Genomic DNA, 14510 nt, shown 5'->3' on the forward strand with positions numbered 1-14510 from the left:
TGTGAGTGAGATTTCAAAATGTTTAAATCAAAGTAACAGACCACCACTGCGCTGCACCTGGCTGCCTCGCCTGCTGTCGGGTACTGGCTCACGTCTGGGACCCGCTGCCCCTCTTCTTGGCACCAGTGCGACCACAGCCATTCAAAGCAGAGGGCAAGCCAACGGTTGGGAAGCAGAGTTCGACACCTCTCTCCTCATTTCTACCTTCCTGAAACCTCCAGCTGTTACGGCCATGTCTGGGCTCCGAGGCCTGAGCACTAGGGCATGGTGTTTGGGGAGCAGCGGGGCTCCTCCAGCCTGGTGCTGTTGGGGATGTGCCACCAAGAGCAGAAGGCTGGAAACAGGTCAAGTTCTCAACTAAGTCAGAAGAAGCACCCCTAAGAGTGCTCATGCCTTCTCCACCTTCAGAGAAAAAGAGATCTCAAACATAGCCAGTGAGCACAGCACTTCTGGAAAACTCTGAAAAGACAACTGCCCGTTACAACTAGGCATAACTTTAAATAATACTGGCTGGTTGCAGTTACAATTTAATGGGAACATTTATATGAAAATGTGAAAATATTAGTTACTCTAGAAAAAATGGTGGCACGTTAGACTGAGATCCTGCAACCACGTTTGGACCTTGCAGAGGAAAGGGTAGGAATAATTCCCTTTGATGCTAATTCAGATGCGGGTCTACTCCCTCAAGCCGAGAAACACACGGTCTACATGCATCAAAAGGAAAGCAAGCCACATGGTTTTTCTTAGAGGAACTTCTGCCATCTGGGATGCTGACAATCACATTTTCCAACTTGCAACTGTTGCCTGTCCCCTTCTCTTTTGTTCAGTGCCCTCTTGGTCTCTGTTCAAGCCCAGCTCAGACACATAAGGGTTAGGTTAGGACAGTCACTGGCCAGGCACACACGTTCGCCCATGCTGTCTGTCATCCAGCTCAACCTGCTCATCTCTGAAATTGCCCGATTCTCCCTCACTATTCTTGAAACAGACTGCTCGTAACCACTGACGTCAATTTCACTTCTCACCTACTCATCTTCCACCTGCTCAAGACACAACTGCTGATGTCTAAAAAAACAAACAAAACAAAACAAAACAACAAATGCTTCAGTTTCCCTTTGGCATTTACACTGTTGGGGTCACAAGGACCTAAGGTTTCCTTCCACGTGCCCTTGCTGATCTGGGGTCTGGTAAGTTGATGCTAATGGCAGAAGCAATAGAAGTCCAAGGCACTAAAATGTCCAGCAAGCAATACTGGGAGAACAGAAGTATTCAAGTACAGTAATTTATACAATTTTACATTCACATTTATTTATCTAATACATGGGAATACAAAGGAAAAAGTTAAAGTGTCTTAATAAGTAAAGGACAGAGCTAGCTTTTTTTTGAGGAGGGGCTTTTTAAATCTTTCATATTTTACTCTTAAAACTACTGTTGTCCAACAACATTTATATATCACAGTGTTTCCACATCAAAACTGATGGCAGTTACATGTCCGCAGGGAACTTCATTTCTTTTTCCTAACTGCTAATGCTGCAGTCAAAGCTGCTAATATTTTTTGCTTAAAGCACTAATGACCTATCTCGTAACAAAGGGTTGCAGCCCCAGTCCCCTGGTGTTTTTCACTGGGTTTTAAAGGGGGAAAAAAAAGGAAACATAGAGGGCGGGGTGGGAGAGAGCCCAGTAGCTTTTATCATGTGGTTTGGATTCTGAGGAAGGAAGGGATTGGGGCATGTACCACAGTTGAGAGCTTCCCCCAGCTTGAAAATATAGCTGGGGTTTGGTGTACACTGAGCTCTGTGGTAGCTTCCACCAGTGCCCCCACCTCTGGGCGCAGGGAGCAGAGTCGAAGCTGCCCTTGCCAAGACAGCAGCTGCTTCCTCCTGCTCCCAGTCCCACCGAGAAGCAAAAGGGCAGGGACAGGTTCCATTCGGAGGGCTCAAAGTGGTATTACAAATTTTCCCTTCTGGCAAGAACGAGCCAGTGAAACGCAGCACTAGTAGTTAGTATACAGGCTCCTCCCCCGCCCCACCCTCCCTCAGCATCCCATCTCCGGCCTCTAGGTCTGACTAAGTGGTGCGCAGGTTGGATCCTGGGGGGTTGCTGATGGATTTCTGCAAATTGCTGATGTTGAAGTTCTGCAAGGAGGCAGTTCCAACAGGCTGGAACTGGCCAAGTGGCTGTGGTGCTGGGCCACCCGTCCCACTCCACTGAGTGCCAAATGGGGCAGCTGGAAAACCGTACTGCTGTGGGGGGCACATAGCCTTGTTAAAGTGACCTAGAGAGGTAGCTGATGCTGCAGAGATGGGGGCAGAGCCACCCAGGTTCGAGGTCATGGAGATGCACAACTGCCCAGGTGCAGAGAACTTCCTTGCCATTCCAGGGCCCTGGAAACAAAACAACTACATGTAAAGTTTGGTGGGGGCACAACGCCAATGGGTATAAAACAGGTGGTACTAAAATAAAACTAGACTTGACACTGTTTTAATTTAACGGAGTAGAGCAAAATAAAAACTTCCATTATGTTTACTGATTCTGTAATTGCCAAATAGGAAGGAGAGGGATGTTATGTGTATATCCTGTGCTTATAGAGTTTAGGATATGGAAGGAAATGTTAGCAAAAACTTAGCTGATGAAGTGGCAGCCAATGGGTCTGGCATCGACCACAGTAGATGCCAGCCTCTCATATGGGAGCAGTGGTTTGAGCCCTGGCTGATTTACTTCCAAACCAGCTTCTGCCAACGTGCCTAGAAAGCACTGGAAAGGTTCAAATACTCGAGTCCCTGTCACCTAAGATAAAGACCAGGATGGGGTTCCTTGGCTGGCATGGTCATTTGAGAAGTGAACCAGCAGTTGAACATCTGTCCCCACCCCTGCCCTGTATTTCTCTGCCTTTCAATGAAATGACAAATCCTCAAAAAGAAAAATAACACGAGCCATTAGAACAGGACAAAGGATGCTGCAGCTTCTGTCTCCTTTGATCCAGGTGGGTGCTGCTGGATCCCCCAGTTGGGTAGTAAAGTAGCAAAAAGGGGAACTTACCTCATAATTCATGTGCCCTTTGCTTCCTCTCCTGCCTGAAAGATTCATGGCATCGCGGGCCCAATTGTCCACCAGCTTGTGCAGGTCATCGGTGAATGTGCCCTTCCTGCTGGAGGTCACAGCAGGAGGCTGAGCTGGCGCAGCCTGGCTGTTCACTGTCCCTGCAACCGTGTTTGTGCTGCTGGTCCCTAGGGTTAGGAGAGAAGACACAGCATTACAAGGAGCCTGCGCAGAGGGGATACTTCACAGGATGATGACTGGCAAGCCACAGAATGGGGAAAGGATGGACTGGGAAGCCATGCATGAAAGGAAGATTCTGAATCATATTTGGCCTTTTTAAAATAATTGTATAAAAGGGTAATGAAATCAGGTTCTCTTCCGTAGCTGCAGGAAGGCTGGTAACTCAGGATGATGGGAGGCTTGGGGCACGGACAGTCCACCAGTACTCTGAGCAACACCGTGAAGAGGGAGTTGTGTTATGGTCTACAGCTGGCTGCTGGAGAGCTTTGTGGCAAGCAGGCCAAAGGAGCATATCTTGTGCACTGAGGGAGGGTCACAGTAGGAAGAGGAATGCGAAGATAGGTGCTTGGCCAAGGGGCAGAGGGGGCTCCTCCATCGCATTAAGGAACCGCCACAGACTTTGGCTATTTTACAGGTAATGAGTGCCATACTCTGATACAAATTTGGTCTTAACCCATACATCTTGAATGGCAAGTACAAAATTGGGCAGAGTTAGGCCTTTAACCTGTTTCCGTTTCTCTTGAGTTCGAAAGCAGCAAGACCCCTCATGAGAAAGGGACTGTAGGAGCGTCTGCATCTCAACTCCAGGATGACCTGGTTTTCCCATCTTATGTGGTTCCAGCATTTTCAACCCCTCTCCCTACTCCTCCCAGGACAGCAAGCACCCCTACAAGAAGCAAGAGGAAATTCCAGCTGAGGCAGGGGTGCAAAGGAGAGGGGGAAGCTTTGAGGTTACAATGGAGAAGTTTGGTTTCTACGGTTTGATGCGGAAGGAAGGAGTCCGTGTCCTGCCTGATTTGGGCTCTGCCGGAGGGCACACTGGGGAGCATTCGAAGAAGCGAGTTTCAAGGAAGAGGGAAACAAGTGTCACGGTCTTGGTTTTTGTTTTTGCCTCATCCCCCCCATTTTCTTACCAGATCTCACACATTTGCTGCAGAACAAAAGCTACTCCAATAAGCTGTGAACTACAAAGGCCTCGGAATATCCAAGTGACGCCAGGGGCTCCGGCCAGTACATGCACTTCCCTGCTGTCAGGTCCAAGCAGCACGGAGCACGGCAGCACACCCTGTGCACTCACAAGCCCTCTGTCATCAACCGCTGCATCTCACTGCCCAGGGAGTGGCACACACAAGCTTGTTAAAAATAGCTAATCCCGGAGTGCAGCTGCAGTGTGAGGAAGGTGACATGCTTCTTACACCCATGGCAAGACAGGGAACTCCTGCAGTGTGAGTGTCAGCTTGCTTGGTGCCCACTGGAGTCACAAAGGGATTGTTATTGCATAGACAGTGTAAAGGGAAGGACAACTCCACTACAGCACTGGAAACCCACTGGGGAGGAGAAAAGCACAGGAAACAGCCTTCCTCAAGTAGCAGACAGGAGGCGGTGGTGAAGCGGGAAGCAGAGGCGATGATGCGGGCAAGCATGTGCTGGAACGCAGGCAGCAAGCACACCCCATGCGTGAGGACAGCATCCTGCTCAATGATTATTGTTTGGTGAGCTTGATGCATGACACAATGAACTAACAGAAGTCACAAGCATGGGCCCAGGAAGGTGAGTACTACATAATCATCAAGCACTCATGCTGGGATCACACCTCTCTAGTCTTGATGTTCGTCTGCTCTTGATGGTGCGGGGTCCCTTCAGAACCACATTTCACTTTACCTACATTACTAACACTGGATTCCCAAAGTGGGGATTAACCCACAAGCCATCACTCCAGCAGGATCTCTCTCCATCTGTAACTCTACCTTTCAAATATATATTTTTATTTTAAATAAAGGTGGGTGGTGGTGGTGGGTGGCACTGTGGTGTCATGTCAGCATCCCAATATGGGCACCAGTTCGTGGCTAGGCTGCTTCACTTCCTATCGAGCTGGGAAAGCAATGCGAGAGGGCCCAAGTGCGTGTGTAGGCCACAGCACCCATTTCGGAGACCCAAAAGGAGCTCCTGGTTTTGACCTGGGCAACACCAGCCATTTTAGGCCATTTAGGGTGTGACCCAGCGAGAGATCTCTCCCTCTGTCTCTCCTCTCCAACTGTACCTTTTAAATAAAGGTCTTACAAAAGAGGTATGCGTGTGTGTGAACACATATCGCTTTGTGACCAGAAATTAACTCCCAAGGCAAGATCTGACTGCCTTCTAAAGAGGGCGTTAAAATTGCCCTTAATATCTGTCAGTTCTGAGAAGTCCTGGGAAGCAGGATACAGTTCACTGGCCCAAAATAATTTTTTGATTTCCTTCTGCCACCATAATACATTTTTTCTGTATCACCAGAGAGCAACAATACATTTTACAAACCACAGTGTATCCATCACCCAATATTCTATCTCTAGAGTTTTCTTATCAATCCTGTATAGTCGGTTTGCTGAGCTGTTGTTAAATTATCTGTAATCTAAAGAGAAAGCGCCATGGGAGAAACCAAACCATAAAAAATAGTGTTTTTCCTCTCATCAACCCAGCAGACTTCTCCCACTTCAATGTCAATGCTTTGATCGCTATTAATTTTCCAGTGACAGGCACACATTTGCTGATTAAAGTTCTGTCTCTCTCCTGCAGGGGCCAGGGTTCTCTGTACCCTGTACATATCTAAGGGCATCACCAATCCATGACTGTAGGAGCAGGGCTCTCAGGAGTCCTCACTGAGCATGACTATGAGGTGCTTTCTCAATCGGGAAGTACAGCCAGTGGTGAGCAACTAAGCACGTTAGAACAGGGTGCAGAGACGGAAGTTGGCGGTCAGAGCTCAGAGACCTCGTGGGTAACAGGCTTTGCAATCAAAGAACACAACAAAGAGGATAATTACTACAGAGCTGGTTGCAGGGACAGACTTTTTTCACCATCTTCCCTGAAGCACAAAGAGAGAGCAGTGTGTTAACAAAAACGTCAGTGTACAATCTTTAGAATCCAAACAGCACACACAGACCCAGCAAGAGAGAACAGGAGGGGAGACAGACAGTAGGGTCTGGTAGCCCTGACACACACAGTTCGCTGTGGTCTACCAATGTGTTCTTAGTCTGCAGTTTCTTGAGGGGCTTTTTCACAGCTGACACACATTCACTCTCTGCACCGCCGAGGGTGGAGGAGCTCAGCCTCTCAGGGCGCACTGTTTGAACTGCAAACATTCAGGCAGTGTTTCTGAGGACCCTGTCCCACTTTCTGTTTCTCCTGCTGGGTTGTTAGAAAGCACTCAACTTAGTACCGCTGCTATAGTTTTAAGTTAATTTAAATTTAAATGGGCTATTATATTTCCACATCTTAGACCTTCCAGAAAAATCTTTCAGCAGTATGTGGAAAACAAGCAATTTCTAAACATAAATAGAGCAATAAGCCAAGCCGTGCTTCCAAATCATCACCTATCTTGACAGCATAGAATAAGGCATCCAAAACCAGTACGTAAACCCCCCCCAAGGGTTACAGAGCGGATCCTGTGACTTTCACAGATGTAGAGGCTCACATTCAGATGCAAAGGAAACTGTCGATGTTGAATAATTCTAACCACTTTCACCTAACAATAGGGGAAATATCACCTACCTTTACAAGTGTGATGAGAACTGGCAGAACTGAAGCGGTACCAGCCCCATTACTCTTCAAAAAGGGAAGCCTCGTTCCCCTTCCTTCCCTCAGACCTCTCAGGCTGCACATCATCAGCCTGACAGGTGGCACAGTACTTTCCTACATCTGATATTTTATCTTTTTAGCTGGACGCATAAATTAAATGCTTATTAAGGTGTCAAGGTGCTAATACGCATGGTTCAGGAGAGTTTAATCAGAAAAATTATTGATCTCAGTGCTCAAGAAACAAAAACATAAAACAAAACCAAAAAGGTCCCCTTCCCTCCCCACCACCCGTCAGCATGAGTAGTGCTCCAGCCCCTCTGCAACCCTGGCCCTGTGCCACACGGGAGAAGGCAGTGAAAGCCTACTTCAGGGAGAGCCCATCTACTACTAACGTGAAAAAGAATAAGGGAACTAGAGAACCAATGTGTGTGTGGAAGTTCAGTGTAAAGCTTCGTGTGGGACAGCAGACGGCTAACACCTGACACCGCAGTGCCCACCTCTCTCCTGGGTTTCAGCTTCTGGCAAGTGCACACACTAGGAGCCATGGAAGGCTCACGTGGGAGGCCAGGACTGAGCTCCTGGCTCTTGGCTTTGGCCTGGGTCACCCCTAAAACTGCTGCAGGATTGCAGACAGGTACATGGAGATGTCATGCGTAAGGCATCAAGGCAGGTCTGTTGTTATTTCCTTTAAATCTGGTTGCCAGAGAAGGAAGGGGACAGTGAATTTTTCCCACCACAAAGAGGCCCAAGGATCCCTGCACTGTCTTCGGAAACATTGATGGCCTTAGCACATGCAATCAAAAAGCACTTCAATAACCACACCAGAAGTTTGAGGCCTTAACAGTTATCGAAACTTAAACAAAGGTTCTTCATTTGAGATTTGCTTTTTAGAATTTTATTTCAGGACGCACGTATTGACTATAGACGGTGTGCCTGGCAGCCACTGGCGCGTCAAAAGGAAACAGTGCATGCTGAGTGCTCACTGCTCTTGTCCAGGCGGGCTGATCTGATGCGCACAGCAGCCCTGGAAGACAGGCATTGTTTTCTTCCCACTTACGGCGAAGATAAAGTGACTTACTACCGTGCCTTATTTTTACATATAAAGCCAAGAAGTTCTAAAAATCACGTTAAAAAGACATTTTTACTTGGAGATGCCAAGCTTTGATGATTTATAAGAATAATCACATTCACAACTCTGTTCAGTCACCAATTATATGAAGAGATTTTGTCTGATTTTATGGGGCTTAGAGGGCAGTGATTCTATATGAATCCAATCAAGAGATTCTGTCTCTTGATTAAGCATAATTGAGAAGAAAAAAATTATTCCAGATTACTCTGAACAGGAATGGAGAAGCCATGACAGGTGTTTCCTGCTGCGGGGACTTGGTGCCTCCGTGGTTGGCATGCTTTCTGCCGGGGCAAGGAGTCTGTGCTGACCATGACCGTGGAGCTCAGCTGTCACCCTATCTCTCCCCTATAACGGATCTCTGACGCAGCAGTTCTACTAGAAAATGGTTTTTAAATGTACAGAAACATACAATTACTTATTCATCTTTTACCATAAGGAATGTTGAGACCCAAACTTCCGAGGGTAACATTAGGTCAGCCAAGCCACTGAGTAGGTGATATACAGAGACAAATGAAAAGGGATAGTGAAACATCAGATTCAAGCAGCAGAAAAGCAAGGACAAGGAAGGAGTTAAAGGTGTTACACACAAAGAGCCAAGCAGGGCGTACTCAGAAATCGGGTCCTCCTGCCACCAGGTTTGAATGTCACCTGTTCAGATGCACAGTTAAACTTCGCACAGCCTGTGAGAGGGGAAAAACAGGGGAGAACAGAGAGGAGAAGAGACAGAACACAACTACGAGATGTTAGAAACTCGAGGCTGAAGTGGTGAAATGCACTAAGATGGCACACAGAAGAGTAAGCTTCTGGGGAATGCTCAGATAGGTCAGATATATCAGGTCTCAGTTCCATCTGGAAAATGCTGACGCTTTCCTCAACTGCCACAATGCGAGCCAGTCTGTGATGCTCACCAACTGAGCACCTTGGGAAGAGATCAGTTAATTTCTATGAAATTGTGGCAAGGTGGCCCGTTATCTTATTTTTAATTTTTCATTTTTTATCACCCAGTCAACTCTTTCAACTCTTGCTTAACACTAATGTGAAGTTCTTTCTCCTGCCAAAATGCTCTTATCAGCAATAAACAAAACTATAACTGGAAAGTAGATCACTGACAAAAAAATTTACTAAAGGCCTTTTTAGTAATGATGTTCTCATGCCTAGAAGTTAAAACGTCTATATGGGACAAGAAGTGAATTCATTTTCAGAAACTGCTGTAACTCTCCAGGATTTTGCCCAGAAAAACCTGTCTAGTATTTAGCTGAAGTTCACAATCCCAAATGAGTTGCTCATATAGGTTACAGACAGATATTTTCATCCTAATCTCTTGAAGAAAAGCTACTTCACCTGATGAGTCTACTGATTCCAGCCATGACGCCATTTCTTGTGTAGCATACAACACACAGGCTATGCTTCGGTCAGCTCATCACCTGACCCACCTAATGATAGGTTATTCATCAGGCTTTTGTCCTAGGTTTGGCAAGAGCTCCATTTTGTATTTATGGAAGATGATGGCAAAGCTTTGATTTCTTACCTTGACCTGGAGCAGAAAGGCTTGGTACTGAAATGGCACCATCACTGGGGAAGGCTGAGTAGAGGTTATCACTGGAGGGAGATGGCTTAAGAGGCTGTAACAGCTGATTCTGCCCGGTCTCTGAGATGTTGCCAGGAGGGTGGAGGGTTTGCTGGGGGTGCAAGACAGAAGCTGCACTCTGACCAGACAGGTTACCTGCCAAAAAGGAGTAAAACAGCATAAGGAAAAATATGTGCAGGTGCCATTCAAATAGGGCCTTCATTTACAGAAGGGCAAGGGAGGGGTGACCCACAATCATTCTTTAGTCTTTTAGAAAAGATGCTTATCATGGTAAAGAATTTTTTCCCCCAGTCTGCTTTTTTGTGAAAATGCCAAGAGATTAACGCAACAGAGGAGCTACTGGTACGTCTGGCTAGTGGTTAAGAAGTTCACATCGTTCAGTGGAGGTACTGGCTCAGGTACCTGGCTCCTGGCCTCAGCCACTGGGCATCTGGGAAGTGGATTAGTGGACAGGAGCTCCCTGTCTCGCAAGTAAAAGGAGGGAGGGAAGGAAGAAAGGCAGACACAAAAGGTGTCAAAAAGATACAGGTAGGTGACTACAGAATAATAAATATTTATAAATATTGGTAGTTGCTGCAATATAGATCAACCATCCTAAAAACTACCTGCTTGTTCTCCAGTTACTGGTTGAATAGAAGTCAGCTATCTGTTAACACTAAAAGATCTCAAGATTAAAAATCATTCAAATTAATATATAAAAATTATAGCCCATCATAAGAGATTATGATCTAACCACTTGATTATAATCACTACCAAATTCTTTTTCACAATAAAGATAAATGAAATAAAAGGCTTTATCAGAAGTAGAGGGCATCTGACACAGTCACTGAGATGCAAGCCACAGGGGAGTGCCTCTCTTCAATTGCTGACTCCGCTCCGCATTCCAGCTTCTGGCTAATGCGGACCCTGGGAGATGGAAGAGGGGACAGCACAACCCCCTGCTATGCAAAGGGGGGCCTGGATTGAGCTGCTGGCACTCAGGCGTTTGGAGAACAAACAGTGCACGTCTTTCAAACTAAAAACAAGGACAATCACCCAAAACAGTTATCCAAGGAAATCATCACTGGTTCATATGCAAGTACTAATACAGCATTTGCATTCAGTCCAGTAGCAATTATGACCAACATATTAAAAGGAAGGATACACCCAAACTTTATTAGAAGGGCAAAGTGTATTCTTCCAACTGTCCAAACTTGGTGAGACTTGAGTTATAGAAATTAATAGGCAAGGTTAAGTATTTATTTATACATATATTTATATATATATATATTTTCTTTAAAAGACTTATTTCTATTTATCTGAAAGGCAAAGTAATAGAGAGGGAGACATGGAGAGACAAAGATGGATCTTCCATTAACTGGCCCACTCCCCAGATGGCCGCATTGTCCAGGGGTAGGTCAGGCAAATCCAAGGTGCTGGACCTTCTTCCAGGTATCCCGTGTGTGTGCTAAGGGGCCAAATACTTGGGCCATCTTTCCAGGTACGTTAGTAGGCAGCTGGATTCTAAGTGGAGCTACTTCAACTGGAAGTCATATGGGATATAATCATCACATTCAGTGGCTTAACCTGATGCGCCATAATGCCAGACTTCCAGCAGACAGAAATATGGATTACAATGGAATAAGTCTTTGCACTCACCCAATCTAGTTCCACAGATTCAAAAAGAGGTACAATAAATATAGTGGTAGGGAAGGAAGCAAGAATATTAGGAAAGACAAACACCTTTGGAATTTAACAAAACTAACAAATAGATTACATGCACAGTTTGAAGACAGAAGCAAAAGATGGCTGAGGGTTTTTACCTGAAAGCTGAGGGCTTTTATTCCCCAAGGAACTGCTACGACTAGACTTGCTGCCCTTGCTTTTCGTGGGTCGCCTTCTTCTTCCTGAAAGGGGAGCCGCTGGGGGAATAATGACAGCAGGGGGAACCTTGCCCAGTTTGGTATATAAACATTCAATTTCATGTTTTTGGCGACTCTGTAGGTCTTGAATCTCTTTAAGATGCCTAAAAAGATAATAAAACAATTAAAAATATTGTAACCATTGTTGTTCAAACGAGAACTAATAGCAAGCGTTTATACTGTATTCAAATCCTTACTTACTTGGAAAACCTTTCCCCAAATATACTACCATTGATCTGTCAACTCCTCTTACTGATCTCCACAACACAAGCCAACTCCCCATAAACTCTTGATCAATCACAAACAGTACGTCAGGGTAGATCTTTGGATTTTTGAGGGCATATATAGGATGGCTTAATTTGGTATTTAACATAATTTTCTAAATATAATTAACAAAACCTGCAACATATTTATATGTGCTGGTGCCATTAATGGATTCCTTTGGTAAACTAATAAACAGCCAAGAGTGGATAACAGTGGTAAGAATTACTACTAATAAAAGAATACATACTTTTCTCGTAATCGTCGCAACTCTAACTTCAGGTCTTCATCTTCAATATCTGATTCGTTGTCACTACTCATGTAGGAGGAGTTGAATGAATTACTAAGGCTCTGACTTAGATTCTGAGTAGGAAGGCTCTTTGAGCTCAACTGGTGGGGGGAGTGTGGACTACCTGAACCTTCATCAACATCCCTACTTAAAAAGGCAGCCTCAAGGTCAGAAGCTGGCCCGTTCAGATGCGAAGGCTCGGCAAGTTCAGGCTTTTCTTTCTTTGGTATCACAGCAGGAGGAATAGCTTGTTCTGGATCCATAAAAGGAGTAGATGTCACTGGTCCCTCTTTTCTCCCCTCAGCTATCTCATCCTCAGTTCTTGACACAGAGAAACGCCCCACTTTGTTAGCTGTAGTTGTCACCTGAAAACGTCCAACCTTAGTAGGCTGCCCAGTTTCTGACTGCGTCTCCGAGATAAGTGTTGTGTGGCTGTTGTCTGGCATCCCTGCAGAGATGCTAGGGAGGGTCATTCCATTAGGCTCTGGCTTCACCAGGGTACTCTCTGGACTACTACTTGATGATAGCACTGAGGACTCTGAAGTGCTGGATTCAAAATGAACAGACTTTGTATCTTCTGTCTTACTTCTACTCTCTTTCTGGGCATCATCCATTGCAACTGAAACCTGACAGAAAAAGAAAAAGATTAAAAACCTGAAGTTCTAGACCCGGCACGGAAGCCTAGGGCTAATGTCCTTGCCTTGCAGGTGTCAGGATCCCATATGGGTGCTGGTTCTAATCCCGGCAGCCCTGCTTCCCATCTAGCTCCCTGCTTGTGGCCTGGGAAAGCAGTTGAGGATGGCACAAGGCCTTGGGACCCTGCACCCACGTGGGAGACCTGGAAGAAGATCCTGGCTCCTGGCTTTGGATCAGCTCAGCTCCAGCCGCTACGGCTGCTTGGGGAGTGAATCATCAGACTGACAATCTTTCTCTCTGTCTTTCCTCCTGTCTGTATATTGGACTTTCCAATAAAAATAAATAAATCTTTAAAAAACAAAAACACAAAACGGAAGTTCCTAAAATCCAACTGATAGCATGGACCATTAAAATGTAATCACTTTACTTTCCAATCAGTAATTAGGTCGTTTTTACATAGCCTTTCCATCTTTGACTGTGAAGCTAAACTGAATATCACAATGGAGTACAACACATCTGTAATGAAATACATATTTGGAAGGACTGACTAAGCTTAATAAGTACATGACGCTAAAGAGAGGATCTAGGGATGGCCCTGTAGGGTAGTAAGTTAAGCCTCTGCTGGCTTCTCATACAGACGCTGATTCAAGTCCCAGCTGTTCCACTTCTGATCCAGCTTATGACCTTGGGAAGCAGCAAAAGAGGGTCCAAGGCTTGGGCCTTTGCACTCAGTTAGGAGACCCAGAGAAAGCTGGGTCCTGGCTCCTGGCTTTTATTTCTGCTCTGTGATGCCATTTGGGGAGTAAACTAGTGGATGGAAGATTACAAAAACCCAGTGGCTAACTGACAGGATCTCAGTATACAAACGAAAAAAAAAATTTCTTCCTATCCTCAACTTCAAGGCCGAGTAAGAGAATAATCTCAAAGTGCTATGAAACAATTAAAGGAACAGATTTGCAAAGTTTGTTTAACGTTACACACAAAGAAGCTAGAAATGCTTACTTCGTTAGATAAGTGGTAGAATAAAGCTGGCATAGTTTCACATGGGATAATGATTTTATATATTCACTTAAGGAATTAGACCTACAAAATTATCATAAATATGAAAAACTTTTTATAGACAAAGATGTTTATGTTTACTGTTCTTTACTTATTATACTAATAGAAAAAAAGAAGCAACACCTAACATTAAGAGAGCAACAAGGTAAACTAACCACCACCGGAAAAAGCTAAAAAGTATCCATGAAAGTGTTCAACTTTAGATACACACTTGCATAGGAAATAAGGGATGAAGGGAAATCTACCTTAAGAACGAATCTTGGTTGGGGAGAGCAGATGATGGGACTACCATTTCTCTCCTGTGCTAACAAAAATCACCTAAGTGGCAATTTTGGCTCAAGGAGGGCATTTTACTATATACACAACTTTTCCCAAAGAGGGAATGAAGGCAAAGAAAAGCAACTGTCTTACCTGAAATCGTCCCATCTTGAACACCCCAGCTCCTGAACTAGCTGCTGGCACAGGGCCTTCAGTGCCCTGAGAAACTGAAGCAAACACACACAAGATGGAAATAGCTTGTCACTTTGGTCAGCAATTTAGGCCCAACACGTCTCATCTTTTTCTCAACAACTTGAAGGGCTAAAATGTGAAACCTTTTCACATTCCCCACTTATTTCACAAACTTTTAATTAACTGATTCATTTTTATTATACACACACACACATTTAAGGTATACAGCATAAGATTTTATATTCTACATTCCCTTTAAATGTATCCATTTCTAGATTTCCCAGTTCATTCTATTAATCTGTGAAAGACTTCTTCTACAAGGAGAGAACCAATTCAAAATCTAATTGCTGGATTAATTGGAAT

The 14510-nt window shown here is 44.9% G+C and overlaps 1 protein-coding gene across 9 annotated transcripts in view; it reads right to left on the bottom strand.

Moving 5' to 3' along the window:
* WNK1 (WNK lysine deficient protein kinase 1) overlaps positions 1-14510 on the bottom strand; it is a 115060-nt gene that overhangs the window by 661 nt on the left and 99889 nt on the right. For 8 of the 9 annotated variants that reach the window (XM_058655930.1, XM_058655924.1, XM_058655929.1 and 5 more), the window contains 6 exons: positions 14109-14182; positions 11964-12628; positions 11354-11556; positions 9492-9686; positions 3037-3224; positions 1779-2381 (listed from right to left, as the gene is read on the bottom strand). In XM_058655930.1, coding sequence (XP_058511913.1) covers positions 2064-2381; positions 3037-3224; positions 9492-9686; positions 11354-11556; positions 11964-12628; positions 14109-14182 — 1643 coding nt within the window. In that variant the 3' untranslated portion in view covers positions 1779-2063. Of the gene's footprint in view, positions 1-1778; positions 2382-3036; positions 3225-9491; positions 9687-11353; positions 11557-11963; positions 12629-14108; positions 14183-14510 lie in introns of those variants that run through there. The other variant, XM_058655928.1, reaches the window with a different exon arrangement.

This window comes from Ochotona princeps, chromosome 27, assembly GCF_030435755.1.
Source record: "Ochotona princeps isolate mOchPri1 chromosome 27, mOchPri1.hap1, whole genome shotgun sequence".
NCBI classification, from domain to species: Eukaryota; Metazoa; Chordata; class Mammalia; order Lagomorpha; family Ochotonidae; genus Ochotona; species Ochotona princeps.